Below are 13,865 nucleotides of genomic sequence, written 5' to 3' on the forward strand. Positions count from 1 at the left end.
GCTTCTCAAGCTATTTTAGCTTTATATTCCCTAAGTCCATCAAAACCACCCTAACTTTCCTAAGTGTGCACTAGGGTAGCTTCCTAAACAAAGCACTGCTGTGGACTTTGCCACAGAAAAAGGTTGTTATCTCCAACTACAATGTAACTCTGTAAGCTCAAGAAAATTTAAGACAAAGTTGTCTTCCATAGCTGGAATAGTATGTACACACTTCAGAAGTGCTGAGCATGGCTTTACAAGGCACCTGATAGATCTCATCCCACTACCTGAAAGAAAAGCTCCATACGCAGGATTAAGTATGTATTTATTTTAGTTCAGTTAAAACAAACATACAATGTTTCATTGAAACCGGTGTAGCACTCCTTGCCAACAAGCCACAGTGGCAAGTTAGCCTCTAACAGTACAGTGGAGACATTTACACTATATACACAACCAATGCTCTCATGACTTCCATTGTGATCACATTTGACATATTTTCAAGATAACATGTTGTAGCTACTGCATTTTGAAATTTTAGACCTCATTTAAAATTTAAATAGGATTTGAACTTAAGTCGATGTCCAATCAAGTTTATTGTAAATACAATTTAAACAATTTCAGTATTTATTATACACAATGTCAATTTCTAATATTGAATTCTCTGTACAAGTACTTTGGGGGCTTATATATAATGTAAGTTCATCAAAATGCAGTTAAGAAACTTGTGGGAATATATACATTTGAACCCAAGACCCAGTTCCAACGGTATGTACAATCTATTTACAAATACATATGGACAATGTATGTACAGTTTATCATAAATATTGAAAAATAGGTTAGCTTTAATGGATTAATGCTGCTCTATAAATAGTACAGTTATAACTGAAATGTCCATGGAAGACAGCAATGCAAAAGGAGGTGACAGGACAGTGGCTTTAATACTGAAGACTTCTCACCAATGGGAATTCAGTTTAGGAAACTTGAGGCTGATTAAAAAAAAAAACAGCCCCAAGCATTGCAATTTGGCCTAAAAATTCATTTTGAACCTTAAATTGTGCTCCCTCACAAAAAGGTTTGCAAAGTCTCTCCACACTGATTGGCTGTGAACAGGATTTTTTCCTTCTCTTCCACTTACTTCTGCCTGGTTGCCATGGCACCTTCTCTTGGATGCTTGTTTCTCAGCATCCCTGGCAGGTCTTATCAGCAATTCTTTCCAGGACTTCAAGCAGAAATGCTAATTCTTGAACTACAAATGAGGTTCTGGATTTGAATGACAGGAAAGCAGCGTGGTAGAGTGTCTTCTCACTGCCTCTGCTTCCAGATGGTCCCCAGATGTCATCTTTGGGACAAAATGGATCATTGGTCTTACCCAATGAAGCACTACCAGACGTCTTCCAGTCTGCAGGGATCTTTAATAGCAGACACATCTTGACTATGAATTTAACCACATATACAAGACTGTGTAACAAAATCCATGGGTGCCACATTTCTGACCCTGGTGCCTCAAACTAAAAATATTAGTTCAAGAGATAACCTCAAGAGCCAGATGGCCAATTGATGATTCCACTTGCTTCCCTCAACCACTTAATGGAATTATGTTATATTAGATCTTAGACATTATGACTGATGAGTGAAGTACCACATTATTTAATAATATATTCACCATACACCGTTAACATACAATAAATGTGCTCCTAAAACCAAGCTTCAAAGTAATGTTTTCACTTTTAACTGGAATTGAAATGGAAAGGTAAGCATGCAGTTGGACCAGAAACTAAGTACAACCATGTTGTACTACTTCCCCTAACTAATCATTTGTTCGATGTAAACAAATAATTCTGCATTGTCCAAGAATGAGATGACAATCCAGTGCGAGTTTTTAAAAAGCTTACTGCATGGGAAACCCAGTGGTCTTTCTGACGAGAACTCGCAGTGTGCTGGCCTTGGTGCATCCTGTGGGTCAGACCTCTACTGTAGACACAGCAGGAACACAATTGAGCCACGTGTTGTCAAGTAAATGGAGCTTCCAGTAGGTGAGCATTTGAAAGTTGTACTTCCTATTGGAGAGTTCTGGCCTACTGCCATCAGATGCCCATTTTCACTTCTGGAAGCAGTATTTTAAAGGGCGGGCCCAAAAGCTTAACCCAGAGCTGACAATTCAACTCTGGAGACAGACGCAACTGAATAAACCCTGTTTTACCCAATTGCACTAACTATTTGGTACCTCAAAAATCAGTTATTTCATTTCCAACAGAAATATCTGCACTGTTTTTCAGCCTAATAGGTTGAAGACATAAACATTTTAACTTTAATAAACCAATTATCTGGAGGCAAAGAAAGTGACGAACAGCATTCGCCTGATTCGGTGCAGCAGCTACCAATTATCCTTTAAATGAAATCTGAACGAATAAAACAAAACTATGCTAATTCATGGTACAATTTTTAACATTTTTCCGAAAATGATTTTGGGTAAAAAAGTATTTGGCTTACAATGCCTACAAAAAAGGCAAATAATTTCATAATACTAATATTCATTTTTAAATATCAATGAGATTGCTTTACGGAGTTTATCGACAACTGGTTCTGGATAAAGTTCAAAAAATGCAACTTCTTCAAAGTAAAATAGTGCTTCTGAGGTCTTTTAAAGTATTTTCTTTTTTTGGTACAAAAAATAAGTGTTTTTCTCAATGCTTATTTCAATACTTTTGCTGTAAATTAAGTGTTTTTCACATCGAATGGTTCCGTTAGGCACATTCAAGTAAAATCATAAAATATCCAAGTTAAACAATGACACAGCCAAGCATGTGGCTTGATAAAAAGTTAAAAGTTCGTCCATTCTCTGGAATGGAATAAATAGTCACTTCCCTTAACCCAAGACTCGTGGTTTTGCTGTTAATATCCATTCCCTAACACACAGATAAGTTTCCTTAAAAAAATAAAAAAACAAACAAAAACGAAACAAAAGTTCCACTTATTCTGCATCCAGAAGAACCAGCGAGGAATCTGCACTTCAAAAGGAAGTGAACCAAAAGTATCAGGTGGAATATCTGAGCAAGATGAGTGTTGACTCAACACTGGCGGCAGGCAGATGGACCATTGAGTCTGAGTGGTACCATTAGTGGCCACCTGTAGAGGCATTGTGTACCCAATCCAAAACAATCAAGGCTATGCTTCCACACATCACCACTATGCCACTTAGGAGAAACAGCAGAGCCTGCAAGAAGCAGAGAAAACACATCAGCCTGGACGCTAAAATCACATCTTTATACCATACCTAAGTATGAACTGCTATAAGTGATCAAAGTTGTATCACAAGAGGCCTATGTTGTTGATGCCTCTTTTTGAACTTCTGTTATTTTTTCGTACTTTTTTCCCCCTCAAACAAAAAGCCTTCCTGTTGAAACAAGAGTTGGACTGACTGGTTTTCTGTATGTGCAGTTTTGACTTTGAAGGGCAAATATGTCACAAAACCAAGCCTAAATCTTAAGAACTGGAGGGAACAAAGATGGACATTTTCTTGAGTGGTATAGCCTCTCAGACATCTGTAATTCCTCACCCATGTCCCTATAATAAGTAAACTCACAGATTTAAGGAGTTGGACTCTAACGAATCTTTTCCTATCCTGCCAGCCAGCTCCCAAATAAAGACATGGAGACTTATTAATTATGAAAGTTCTGCCCATAGCTTAGGCTTCTTCCTAAATAGCTCTTATAACTTAAACTAACCCACTTCTATTAATCTATGCCTCATCGAGTGGCATATCTCTCTTCCATCTTGCACCTCCTGTTTCCTCTCTTCCATTCTCTCCCCAGAAATCCTGCCTATACCTCTTGCCTAGCTATTGGCTGTTCAGCTTTTTATTACACCAGTCACAGCAATACACCTTCACAGTGTATAAACACCCCATATACACCTCAGTTTGCAGGTGCTGCCTGTGCTCAACAGTTTATCTCCCCAAGAAAAGCTCACCCCCGTTTACTCCTAACTTCATTCTTCATACCAGAGTAGTAGTGGACAGCAGGACTGGTAGTCTCTTACTCCACTAGGATTCTGGTACCAAAGGTCATGATTTTTGTGCTCAGCAGTTTCTTTCCCCTTTGAAACAACATGTTACTAAACCTAAGCATGAATATACTGGTTTTCTGTATGTGCAGTTTTGACTTTGAAGGGCAAATATGTCACAAAACCAAGCCTAAATCTTAAGAACTGGAGGGAACAAAGATGGACATTTTCTTGAGTGGTATAGCCTCTCAGACATCTGTAATTCCTCACCCATGTCCCTATAATAAGTAAACTCACAGATTTAAGGAGTTGGACTCTAACGAATCTTTTCCTATCCTGCCAGCCAGCTCCCAAATAAAGACAAAGAGCTCTACTCAAGGATGGCCAATCTCACTTAACTAAACACACCTCACCTTCCTATAGTCTACACACCTGATGTGCCCACTATCCCTATCACACAGGGCACAGATAACGTCGATTCCTTTACATTGCTCTAACTTTCCTTAGTAAACTTTCTGCCATTGTGTCATCTGTTGCACAGCAAACTTCAACCTCCCTTTGCCATCTCTCCTGGTAAGTACTTCACAAGTCAGACTGAAAATAACTGCTGACTTGACGGTCACTGCTCACTCACCCCAATCTTCTGCACAGATCTCAAAGATTCCTTCTTCACTAACTTGATGTAGAAGGCAGAGGGAAGAATAAAAATCAGCATTGCAGCTGCTGACGCACCTGGAAAAGAACATTTACATCCTTTGAGAACTTGAATCTATTTCTCAAGCCTAACACCCCAGGTATGTGAATCAAAACTTACCAATGAAACCAAAGATATCCCTAATGGTAGGGACAAAGATGACAAGCAAATTGGTAAAGGCCAAGATAGCCACGGTGATGACGCTGTGTCTCCACCAACTGAACTCTTTTGCAGCACACAGTAAATGAGTGACGGAACTCCGGATCTGAAAAAGAGTACCGCTTCTTTATTATTTAACAATTCAACTGTAAATTAATGCAAAGAACTCACAAGTAATTTACAACGTTATCCATGACATTTCTCTAGAAAACTGAAATTCCCTCCTGTTTTCTGACACAGGGCCATCTGGAATCTTACACTGTAGCACTAATAATAAAACCCACAGACCGATATTGGGGTTCAAGCTAAAGATCAGAAAAGCAAAACAGCCTGCCAATAGCTCTTACCTCTACCTCAGACTGAAAGGGCTGTCCTGTCTCCAAGAATCCTCAGCATGGCTGGAGACTGAATGATACATAAGACCCTGTCTTATATACTTCTCTAGTGCTGGATTAAAGGTGTGCACTGCCACTGCCTGGCCTCTATGTGGCTAGTTTTGCATTCGATCTTCAGGCAAGATTAATTAGATCATTAACAAAATTATAACATACTACACTGCATTTTCCACCCTGCCAAACCATCCCTAATGTGGCAGTACTGTGAATTTAATTTCCCTCCTTAAACCTCCACACCCAGACTCATCATAGTTGTTGCAGGAGCAAGTGGTTACTTACTGGGAAAATAACCACTGGCACTGTGAGTGTGACAGCCATCAACACAGCCAAGCGGACAACAAGGAGAAGAATGTCAGTTCCCACAACTTTAGAGTAGGTATGGAGCAATTCCGACTCGACCTGTCCTGTGGGGACACAGACCAGAAAAATCTTTCAGTGTGGTTTTCTCTGGGGATCAAGGAAAAAAGCTAACTTACAGTGAAATCTGCACTAAAATGATTAGCTGCTCACAAAATGACTGTAAACTAAGAGGCTGATAAGATTAATCTGGAATTATAGCTAATGCAATTAAAGTAACATTGGAGGAAAAATTTTCTAAATACTGAGATTTAGCCATATGACCTCCAGTAAGAACAGGGGCTAAGTACCTAAATCCCACTCTGGCTTAGCGTGTTTGTGCCCACACACCCACATGTGTGTTGTGTTAGTTACAGCTAAATATGGGAGCAGAGGCAAGGATATCACATAATCCCCACCAAATGGCTTGTGTCTGCCTCAGAATCTAAACCCCAGGAATTAGAGATTAAACCAGATTGGGACTTTTTACAATAAAACTACACATTTGATATTGGTTTCACTCCAGCAGACAAGTCTTTCTCTTTGTTAGGTTAGGCATATTTACCGTAAAATGTCAGGTATCCAAAGAGAGCAGCAAGCAGATACATCAGAAACATGGCGAAGAAAGAAATCTTGGACACATTCATCATCCTCCTCCGGCTGCGGCTGCATGATCACAACAGAAAGTAGAGTGTGTCAGTCAACGAAACTAGCAAGGTAAAAGCCACCCACTGTTTTAGTATGTTCCCAATCAACACAGCCAGAAAAGACAAGTACCCTTTCAGCTCTTCATAGATGGGAAGGACAGCAGGATGGCAGACAAAAGAAAACGTCAGGATTGGCACGGCATACACGGTCTGAAAAAGACACACCACCACTGTATTTACAACCCTGTGACATACCCTTGTCAGTTCCCAGCTAGGCTTCAGAGGATTTAAAAACTAAGCACAATTGTGTTTACCAAGCAAATGGCATCTGAAATGTACTACTTCGATGCCATGGACTTTTCACTTGTGTCCCTGGCCTACACGAGAATCTGAAACTTTTGTCTAGTCCCCTCCCCCGCTCCACCTTAAAAGCATCTATCATCCAGCCTCAATTTAAAGATATGTTAAAATTCCTAATGGGTGGTTTCTTTTTATCCTATCCTTCCTTAAATATTCCTCTGAAGAGAGGCACGAAGATCACTGTGAGTTCAAGACCAGCCTGGTCTACAAGAGCTGGCTAGTTCCAGGACAGCCTCCAAAGCTACGTAGGGAAACCCTGCCTCAAAAACCAAAGGAAAATCCAAAAATATAAAATAAAACAGCAGGACTGCAACTAGTTACCTGTGAGTTGAAGATAAAGTAACGCGGCCTGCAACAATCAGCTGTGGTGGTGGTGTTCAAGGTCACATTAGACACCAGGAGTGCCAGCGCCGATGTGGCATTCACAGTCTCATTGATCATCAAAGCTTCAGGGCAAGGAATTTGAAACTTCTTGCAAATCACCTAAAATGTATTTTTGTGTTTGTTAAGCTGAGTCATTTGATAGAGCTTTAAAAGGTTATTTTCTAAAAGGAAAAGTACCACCTACCACGATCAGAAAGAACATCATACACAGCAAGGAGAGGCCACTGGTGTACCCCAAGTACCCTGGAGAGGTGGAAGAAAGGGGCTCTGGGTTAATCAACAGGGATGGAGAACAGCGAACACAGTGTAAGGCACCAGGGCCACTGATGAAGTTTTATGACCACAGCTACATTTTAAAAGGGCTGTGTCCCACTGCCATCCGACAGTCGTCTAGCCTTAGCCTTCCTTCAGTAATTTCTGGTAGGCCGCCAAGTAGTTGGTGAGAGGTTCACCACAACACCCTTTAGAAATTGCTTGATCGCCAGGCCAACAGTGACGGCACATGCCTTTATCCCAGCACTTGGGAGGCAGAGGCAGGGGGATCCCTGAGTTCGAGGCCAGCCTGGTCTACAGAGTTCCAGGACAGGCTCCAAAGCTACAGAGAAACCCCATCTTGAAAAAAGCAAAAACAAAAACAAAAACCAGAAAGAAATGTGCTTGGCTCACCTAGATTTCTCAGCAGCGACAATGGAAGGATAAGCACCAAGGACACCAACAGGACCAGATAGTCACCGTTCAGGTACCACAGTCTGAAGGAGGAAAGCCAAAAGTCAACTACGTGTCTAACTCAGAAGTAACACACCACACATGAAAAATCAACTACGTGTCTAATTCAGAAGTAACACACCACACATGAAAAAGGACAGGGTTTTTTTTTTGGGGGGGGAGGGCAGCATTCCTTATTGGAGTGGAGACAGGACTAACTCTGTAACCATTTGTTTCATGAGCTGTCGTTCACTCAGGTTAGACGGGGGAGGGAAAGCACTAGCTTCTGTGTCACACTTTGCTCTGGGAAGACTGCCAGTTGATTCATAACAGATCACGGCTTACAGCTTGATACTAGCGTGGGGGACAAGGCTGCTCTGTGTATCCAGAGTGGTTATCTCTCCAGACTTTTGAGAAAAACTGTACACTAACATTATAGTTCTTGCCTGTTGTTAATTCCTAAAACCACAGCAAGAGTCTTTGGGCATTTGTTAGCAAGTATATTCATTAAGCATTCCAACTAAGGAAATTTCTGTTTATATTAAAAATGCACAAGCAACCACTATCCTCCCCCCAATTAGACTGAATCAAACACCCACTCAACCAGAACTTATTCCAGATTATCACTGTAACACCTTGACCCACCTTGATGCCAGGAAAAAAAATATAGCCAAAGGTAATTTCTGAAACTGAATGTTCCCTAAGTTCTATCACTCTTTATTTTTTAAGTAACCAAGGCCTAGTCTTGCTGGGCATAGTAGTACGTGTACTTGCATGTCATAAGCAGAGGCAGGTGGATCTCTTTGGGGTTCAGGTCAGCTAGAACTAAACAGAAAAACCCTGCCTCAAAAAACAAAACAAACAAACAAAAAAAACAAAACAAAAAATCAAAACAAAACAAAAATGGCCATTCAAAAAACACTATTTCCAAGTTCTAACTCCCCATGGACTCCACTCTACTCATGGCAGTAACAAGGGACCCATAATAAAACAATGCTGAAAGATCAGTGTGCTCGACTAAATCTCTAAGGGCACCGTGGAGAGTCATACTTCTTAGTTTTGAGAGAGCAACTGTGTACAAGTTGGGAAGCAAATGAGCCTCAGCTGTTTACATAGGCCCTGCTCCTCCCTAGGATGAGCTAACTTTTCGGGAAGACAATGCTCTCTACAGCACAGCTGGACAGTTTCTGGTTTTCTTCATTAACTATTTTAAGTATGATTGATCTTTCTGGCTAACCGAACCGGTTCTATATTCAGCAGCTCTAACAAATGTCAATACAGAGATGAATTCAAGCACTAGGCAAGTCCTGCAGCCAGTTTTGTCTATTTCCTATCCCAAGTTAAGAGCAAACTGCTGCAAAAGTCCTCAGTTTGTGGGGCACTTCCTTGTCAGTAGTTAAATAATGACAAGAATACATGGGAAAAATTTATTGATGAACTGTTTTATATCCAACTTGATAAAAAAAAAAGAAAAAGAGAAAAAAAAAAGAGAAAAAAATTATATGCAAGTGTTTCTATGGAGTAGCCTTACTTAGCACCTACCCATTTTGTTCTTCAATGTTCATTAAGGCCTTGATCACCAAGGGTAACTCATATTTCACTATGAAGAGGTAGCTTGACATAGCTGGAGGAAACAAAATTAAACCATTACAAGTGCAAAATGTGGCCTGTGACACCAAAGTCATGTGTCACACCACCTTGCGCTACCAAAATGAAGCCTACCCAAAAGTGCCTTTTCAAAACACCTACCTCCAATGTTTTGCATTGTAATTGATCCAGAGGCTGCTAGCTTCCCAGCCAGTCCAAATGCCTTATGGCCTAACTGTTCATACAGTAAAGATCCTGCACCGAAAAACACAAAGGAATGAAATGCCTTGGAAGCTCTACCCTATCCCACATCAGGACAAGTAGAAATTACTGGGGATGAGGGGGGAGATCAAGAAGAATGCTACTGTACCTCCTTCATTGGCAGTCTTCAAAAGGAGATGGACAGAATACAAGGAAAATATTGACACAAATGTCAAGAGAATTCTGAGAAAAAGGAAAAGGAATGAAGTTATAAATAAGCAGGGCTATCCATTTCACAACACCTCCTGCCTATTAACAGCACTGGCGGCGGTCCCTCTCCTGACTCTTGACTGACACTAACTCTTGCCGGTTATCAGGTGAGCGTCAAGAGTATTAAAAGCAATGTCCATTCTGTGTCCAACGCAGGGGACTCTGCCCCAAGTCCTAGGGAGTACACAATGGTATTCTGGTACCATAATTATCTATATACCTTCCACGTGTTCCTAATAGTTTCACTGAAAACCTGCCATTAAACCTGGTCCATAAGGCGTTTTTACACCATTCAATAAATGGGTCAGGAAAGGCCAAGACCCCATGGACCAGACAGAGAAATGAGACTGGTGGAGGTAGAACTAACATTTAGTCAACTAATTAAAAAAAAAAAAGACCTTACTAACAAATCAGAGAAGTGAGAGCTGTGAAGACGCAAAACAATGCAGCCCACTATTGAAGAGTAGCACGAGTGAGTTACGAGGCTCCACCTTCCACTTGGACTGGACAACTATCGGGAAATTAAGGTGTAAAGGGCTCTAACACCACTGTTTTCCTTGGGGGTATAGGTTTCTCGGTCAAGTTCCACTTTCCTCCTTTGAAGGCAAACAGGGCAGTGATTAAAACAAAAAGGACAAAAGCCAGCAAACATGCAAACTGATAGCTTCATAAATGTTGACCTTGTATGGGCAAGCTGTACATTATGTAAGGTGGAAAAAAAGGAGAGGGAGGCAGCACCAGCATGTCATAAAGTATAGGCCGTGACTTAGGACACTCAGTTCTGAGGTGACACTTTACCTTCCGGGAAAAAGCCAATTTAATTAAAAAATAAATAAATAAAGCCATTAAAACAAATTAGGTACTATGTCCTACATGGAGATAACAGTAGATGTCATGCCCTTTGAGGTCACTTTCAAGATTAACTTCCCTTAAAAGGTCAACTATAGCCATTTTGGCATGTGGCTTTTGGTCCATTTACTATCTTTACATGTAATGTAAATATGGATGAATAAAAACTCACACAATCTTGGTATCATTTAGCCATTTATTAAAATGGTTAATCCAACACATAGTAAGCTATTAAATTAGAATTCCAAAAGTTCAAGGGTAACATGGTTAAGTTTTACTTTCACTTATGAAACAGTTACCACTAACCACAATGGTAGCATTTTAAAACTTGTTTCCAGTTTTCATGGCAAGAGCTAAGGGTTTCAAGTCCTTAGCTTTGAGTCCAGCCATTCAGATTCTCATTAAAAAATGAAATTTCAGGGTGTTCTGTACCTAAAGTTCCTGAGGCTTCACCTTGACAAGAAACACCCCTAAATCCTCACCCTAATGCTTCTGGTCCCCAAAGCCAGTCTTAACACTGGTGTGGAATTTCACAAAGCTGAGCCAGCCTCTCTCCTCACCAACATTTCATCATGTTGGAGAAAGTAACTTGAGTGGGACGTAGCTGTCAACTAACCAAGATGCAACTGTCACAAAGGGAAGGGACAGTTAGAGTGCCTGTTTCTCATCTGTGTAAGATGATGGTGACCTCAGAAAAGCTTATACAGAAACTGTATCATCTGCAGGCACACTCAAACCTGTACATGCTCTTGCATGTGGGAATAGCACTGGGGATCTCAAGCGTGCTGGGCAAGCACTCTCCCACTGACTGGCCCCCAAGGGTCAGTTACCCTAAAATGGGTAAGAACCACCTTCCAACCTCCAAACACAAATTCTGGAAACCAGATGATCAGCCAAGTAACTTAACTTTTTAAAAAATTAGTGGGGCTCAGCTCATATTTAAAATATTCAGGAACCACAGATCTGGAAAACCATTTTCTTAAAAAAAAAAAGTGATTTTGCTTTTTAGCATCCAGAAAATTATGACTCACTCGTGCTAAAACCAATATGTTCTAGGCTAGGCAAATACCACCACACCTTTATCCAGAACTTTCCTTTCCTTATGTCGGTAAGGGCTACAGGTTTGGAGACTTGTCAACTTACGAAACCTATTTGGAGTCACTTCACTTACTATTAATTTTGGCTTCTGTTTTTAATCAAACATTATAGCAGTCTCTAAACTCGATATGTCTTTAACTGCCAGTTCCAAGTACTACCTAATACTCTAACTTGCTTTCTTGATGCTCTATGATGTATATGGTAAAACAGAGTTTTGGATTTCTCCTACATCAAGTTTAAGCCTTTTTTTTTTTTTTTTTTTTTTCAATCCACTATTTGAACTGTAAATTCTGTTTTCTGGAGCCAAGATAGGTTTGTTATATTAACTGCCCTGCATGGCAGGCTCACTACTTACACATACTTACATAAAAAGAGCAATTCCAGTATTAGCCATGGCATAAGAAAGCCCAAGGATTCCACTGCCCACAATCGCATTGCTCAGATTAAATACTGACATTCCAAAGGAAGTAGTACCTGGATGCTACACAGAGGGAAAACGATAACCAAACATATAACAATAATTAAAAGGAGAAAAACCAGCTTTGGGCAAGTTAGATTTGAAATCTCAAAGTAACACTATTCTTTTACACCATAAAAGCCAAGGCACATCATAACAGCATTTTAAACTTACAAAGTCTGTTTCATACTTCTTCTTCCCCAAATTTGATTCAAGTAAAAAGTTCTGGTTTTCGGGATCCACGTCTACATAATGGCTGCAAAAAAAAAAAAAAAAAAAAAAATTAAAGGTAAGTGTAAACTGACTTGGGATATGAACAATCGTATTTAAAGTAAAACAGCCTTTTGATTCGCTTGTATTTCATGCCTAAGGAGTAATCACCCGGGGTACTTTTTTCCCAGTCGTGCAGTAACAACAGGGCAATTTAGGAGGCTACCATCTCCGGAGGTATGTGAGCAAAAGGCTGGGGCCGTAGGTTAAGCCCCGGGTGTGAGCGTTAGATTGTAACCGATGAGCCATCTCTCCATCCCCGAAGCAACCATGTGTACAAGCTTTTTTTTTTTTTTTTCTCATTTTGCAAAGCGCACTTTTCCCACCTTTTCAGAGAGGCCTGCTTGGTGGGGTACGAGTAGTTGAAGTCACTGTTGGAGCTGTAGCTGCTGCTGTCCTCATCCGGGGAGATGTTGAACCTTCCCATTTCGGTCTTCTTCATGCTGATCGGGATCGGAAATGTGCGCGGCGTCCGGCGCAGGGTTCCTTTTGTCCTTGGCGGTGCACTGGCCCTCGAGGCTGCCTGCCTGCCTGCCTCCCTGCGAAGGTAGAGGCGGCGTCAGGACTGCGGCGCCCGCCCGCCCCCGACCACGTGACGCCGCCGGGCGGCGCAGCGCGGCTGATTCATTCCCCCGCCAGGCGAGTGGAAAAGTACCAGGCGAGCGAGGGGGGCGGGGGCGCGGAGAGGGGCGGAAAAGTACCGACGGCGGGGACCGCGAGAACAAAGATGCGCCCGCCTCGGCGCCCCCTCCAGCCGCCTCGGCGCCGAGCCCCGTGTCCCCCCCGGCCGGGGCTTGTTTACAGGCAGCACGCCGAGCCCTCCCAGCCGCTCCAGTCTCCGTGGGTCTCCGGTCCCCGGCCCCTCCTCTGCCTCGGGAGGAACTGATGCAATACCGAGGGGCGATTGTCAAGTCCTCGCCGCTCGCCTTTTTTTCTACCCCGGTGCCCCGACTTCACGATTGGGTCACCAGACCCAGCTCGCAGCAGCCTAGCGGTCCCGCTCACCCGCGCGTGGCTTCCCCTCCCCCTTAACGGGAAGCTGCGGCCGGCTGCTAACCCTCCCGCAAACCCCACTCCCGCCGCCGCCCCTCCCCCGCCTCACCTCGGCGCTCTCCCTCCGGGCTGGCCCACCACACGGCAGAGTCTCCCGCAGGCTGCCTCGGTCACCCCAAGATCGTAAAAAAAAAAAAGAAAAAAACAAAAACAAAAAAGCCGAGACGAAAATAACAGCGACAGATCCCCTAAAAGATCCCCGCAATCCAACAGGCAAAAGAGGTTGATTTTAATTAGATTACTATTTTTGTCTGTCTTTTGTCTTGTCTTTTTGTCTTTTTTTTTTTTTTTTTTTAAAGAGGGGAATGGCGATCACGATCCTCCGGCGGAGACCGAGGGGAGACGGTGCGGGTGGTGGCGGCGGCGTGGCGCGGTGTGGAGCGCCCTCGCGAGCGCGAGTTATATCGGCGGGGCCGCGT

At 42.2% G+C, this 13,865-nt stretch overlaps 1 protein-coding gene across 2 annotated transcripts; it reads right to left on the bottom strand.

Annotated features, from left to right (window-relative positions):
- Nucleotides 1-287: 287 nt before the first annotated feature.
- Nucleotides 288-12,932, bottom strand: Slc38a2 (solute carrier family 38 member 2). Of its 2 annotated transcripts, XM_051189747.1 has the most exons (15): nt 12,720-12,932; nt 12,298-12,379; nt 12,032-12,147; nt 9,619-9,692; nt 9,411-9,503; nt 9,204-9,285; nt 7,623-7,705; nt 7,141-7,199; nt 6,894-7,055; nt 6,343-6,422; nt 6,131-6,231; nt 5,509-5,633; nt 4,796-4,940; nt 4,616-4,713; nt 288-3,193 (listed from the first exon to the last, which is right to left on the bottom strand). In XM_051189747.1, the coding sequence occupies exons 1-15, from the start codon at nt 12,833-12,835 to the stop codon at nt 3,095-3,097; spliced, it is 1,515 nt and encodes a 504-aa protein (XP_051045704.1). In that variant the 5' UTR covers nt 12,836-12,932; the 3' UTR covers nt 288-3,094. The 2 variants fall into 2 exon arrangements, with proteins under 2 accessions (XP_051045704.1, XP_051045705.1); XM_051189748.1 differs by lacking the exon at nt 12,032-12,147 and having other exon boundaries at nt 12,720-12,869.
- Between the last annotated feature and the right edge of the window lie 933 nt (nt 12,933-13,865).

The sequence above is a fragment of the Phodopus roborovskii genome, unplaced genomic scaffold (assembly GCF_943737965.1).
Source record: "Phodopus roborovskii unplaced genomic scaffold, PHOROB, whole genome shotgun sequence".
Lineage (NCBI taxonomy): Eukaryota > Metazoa > Chordata > Mammalia > Rodentia > Cricetidae > Phodopus > Phodopus roborovskii.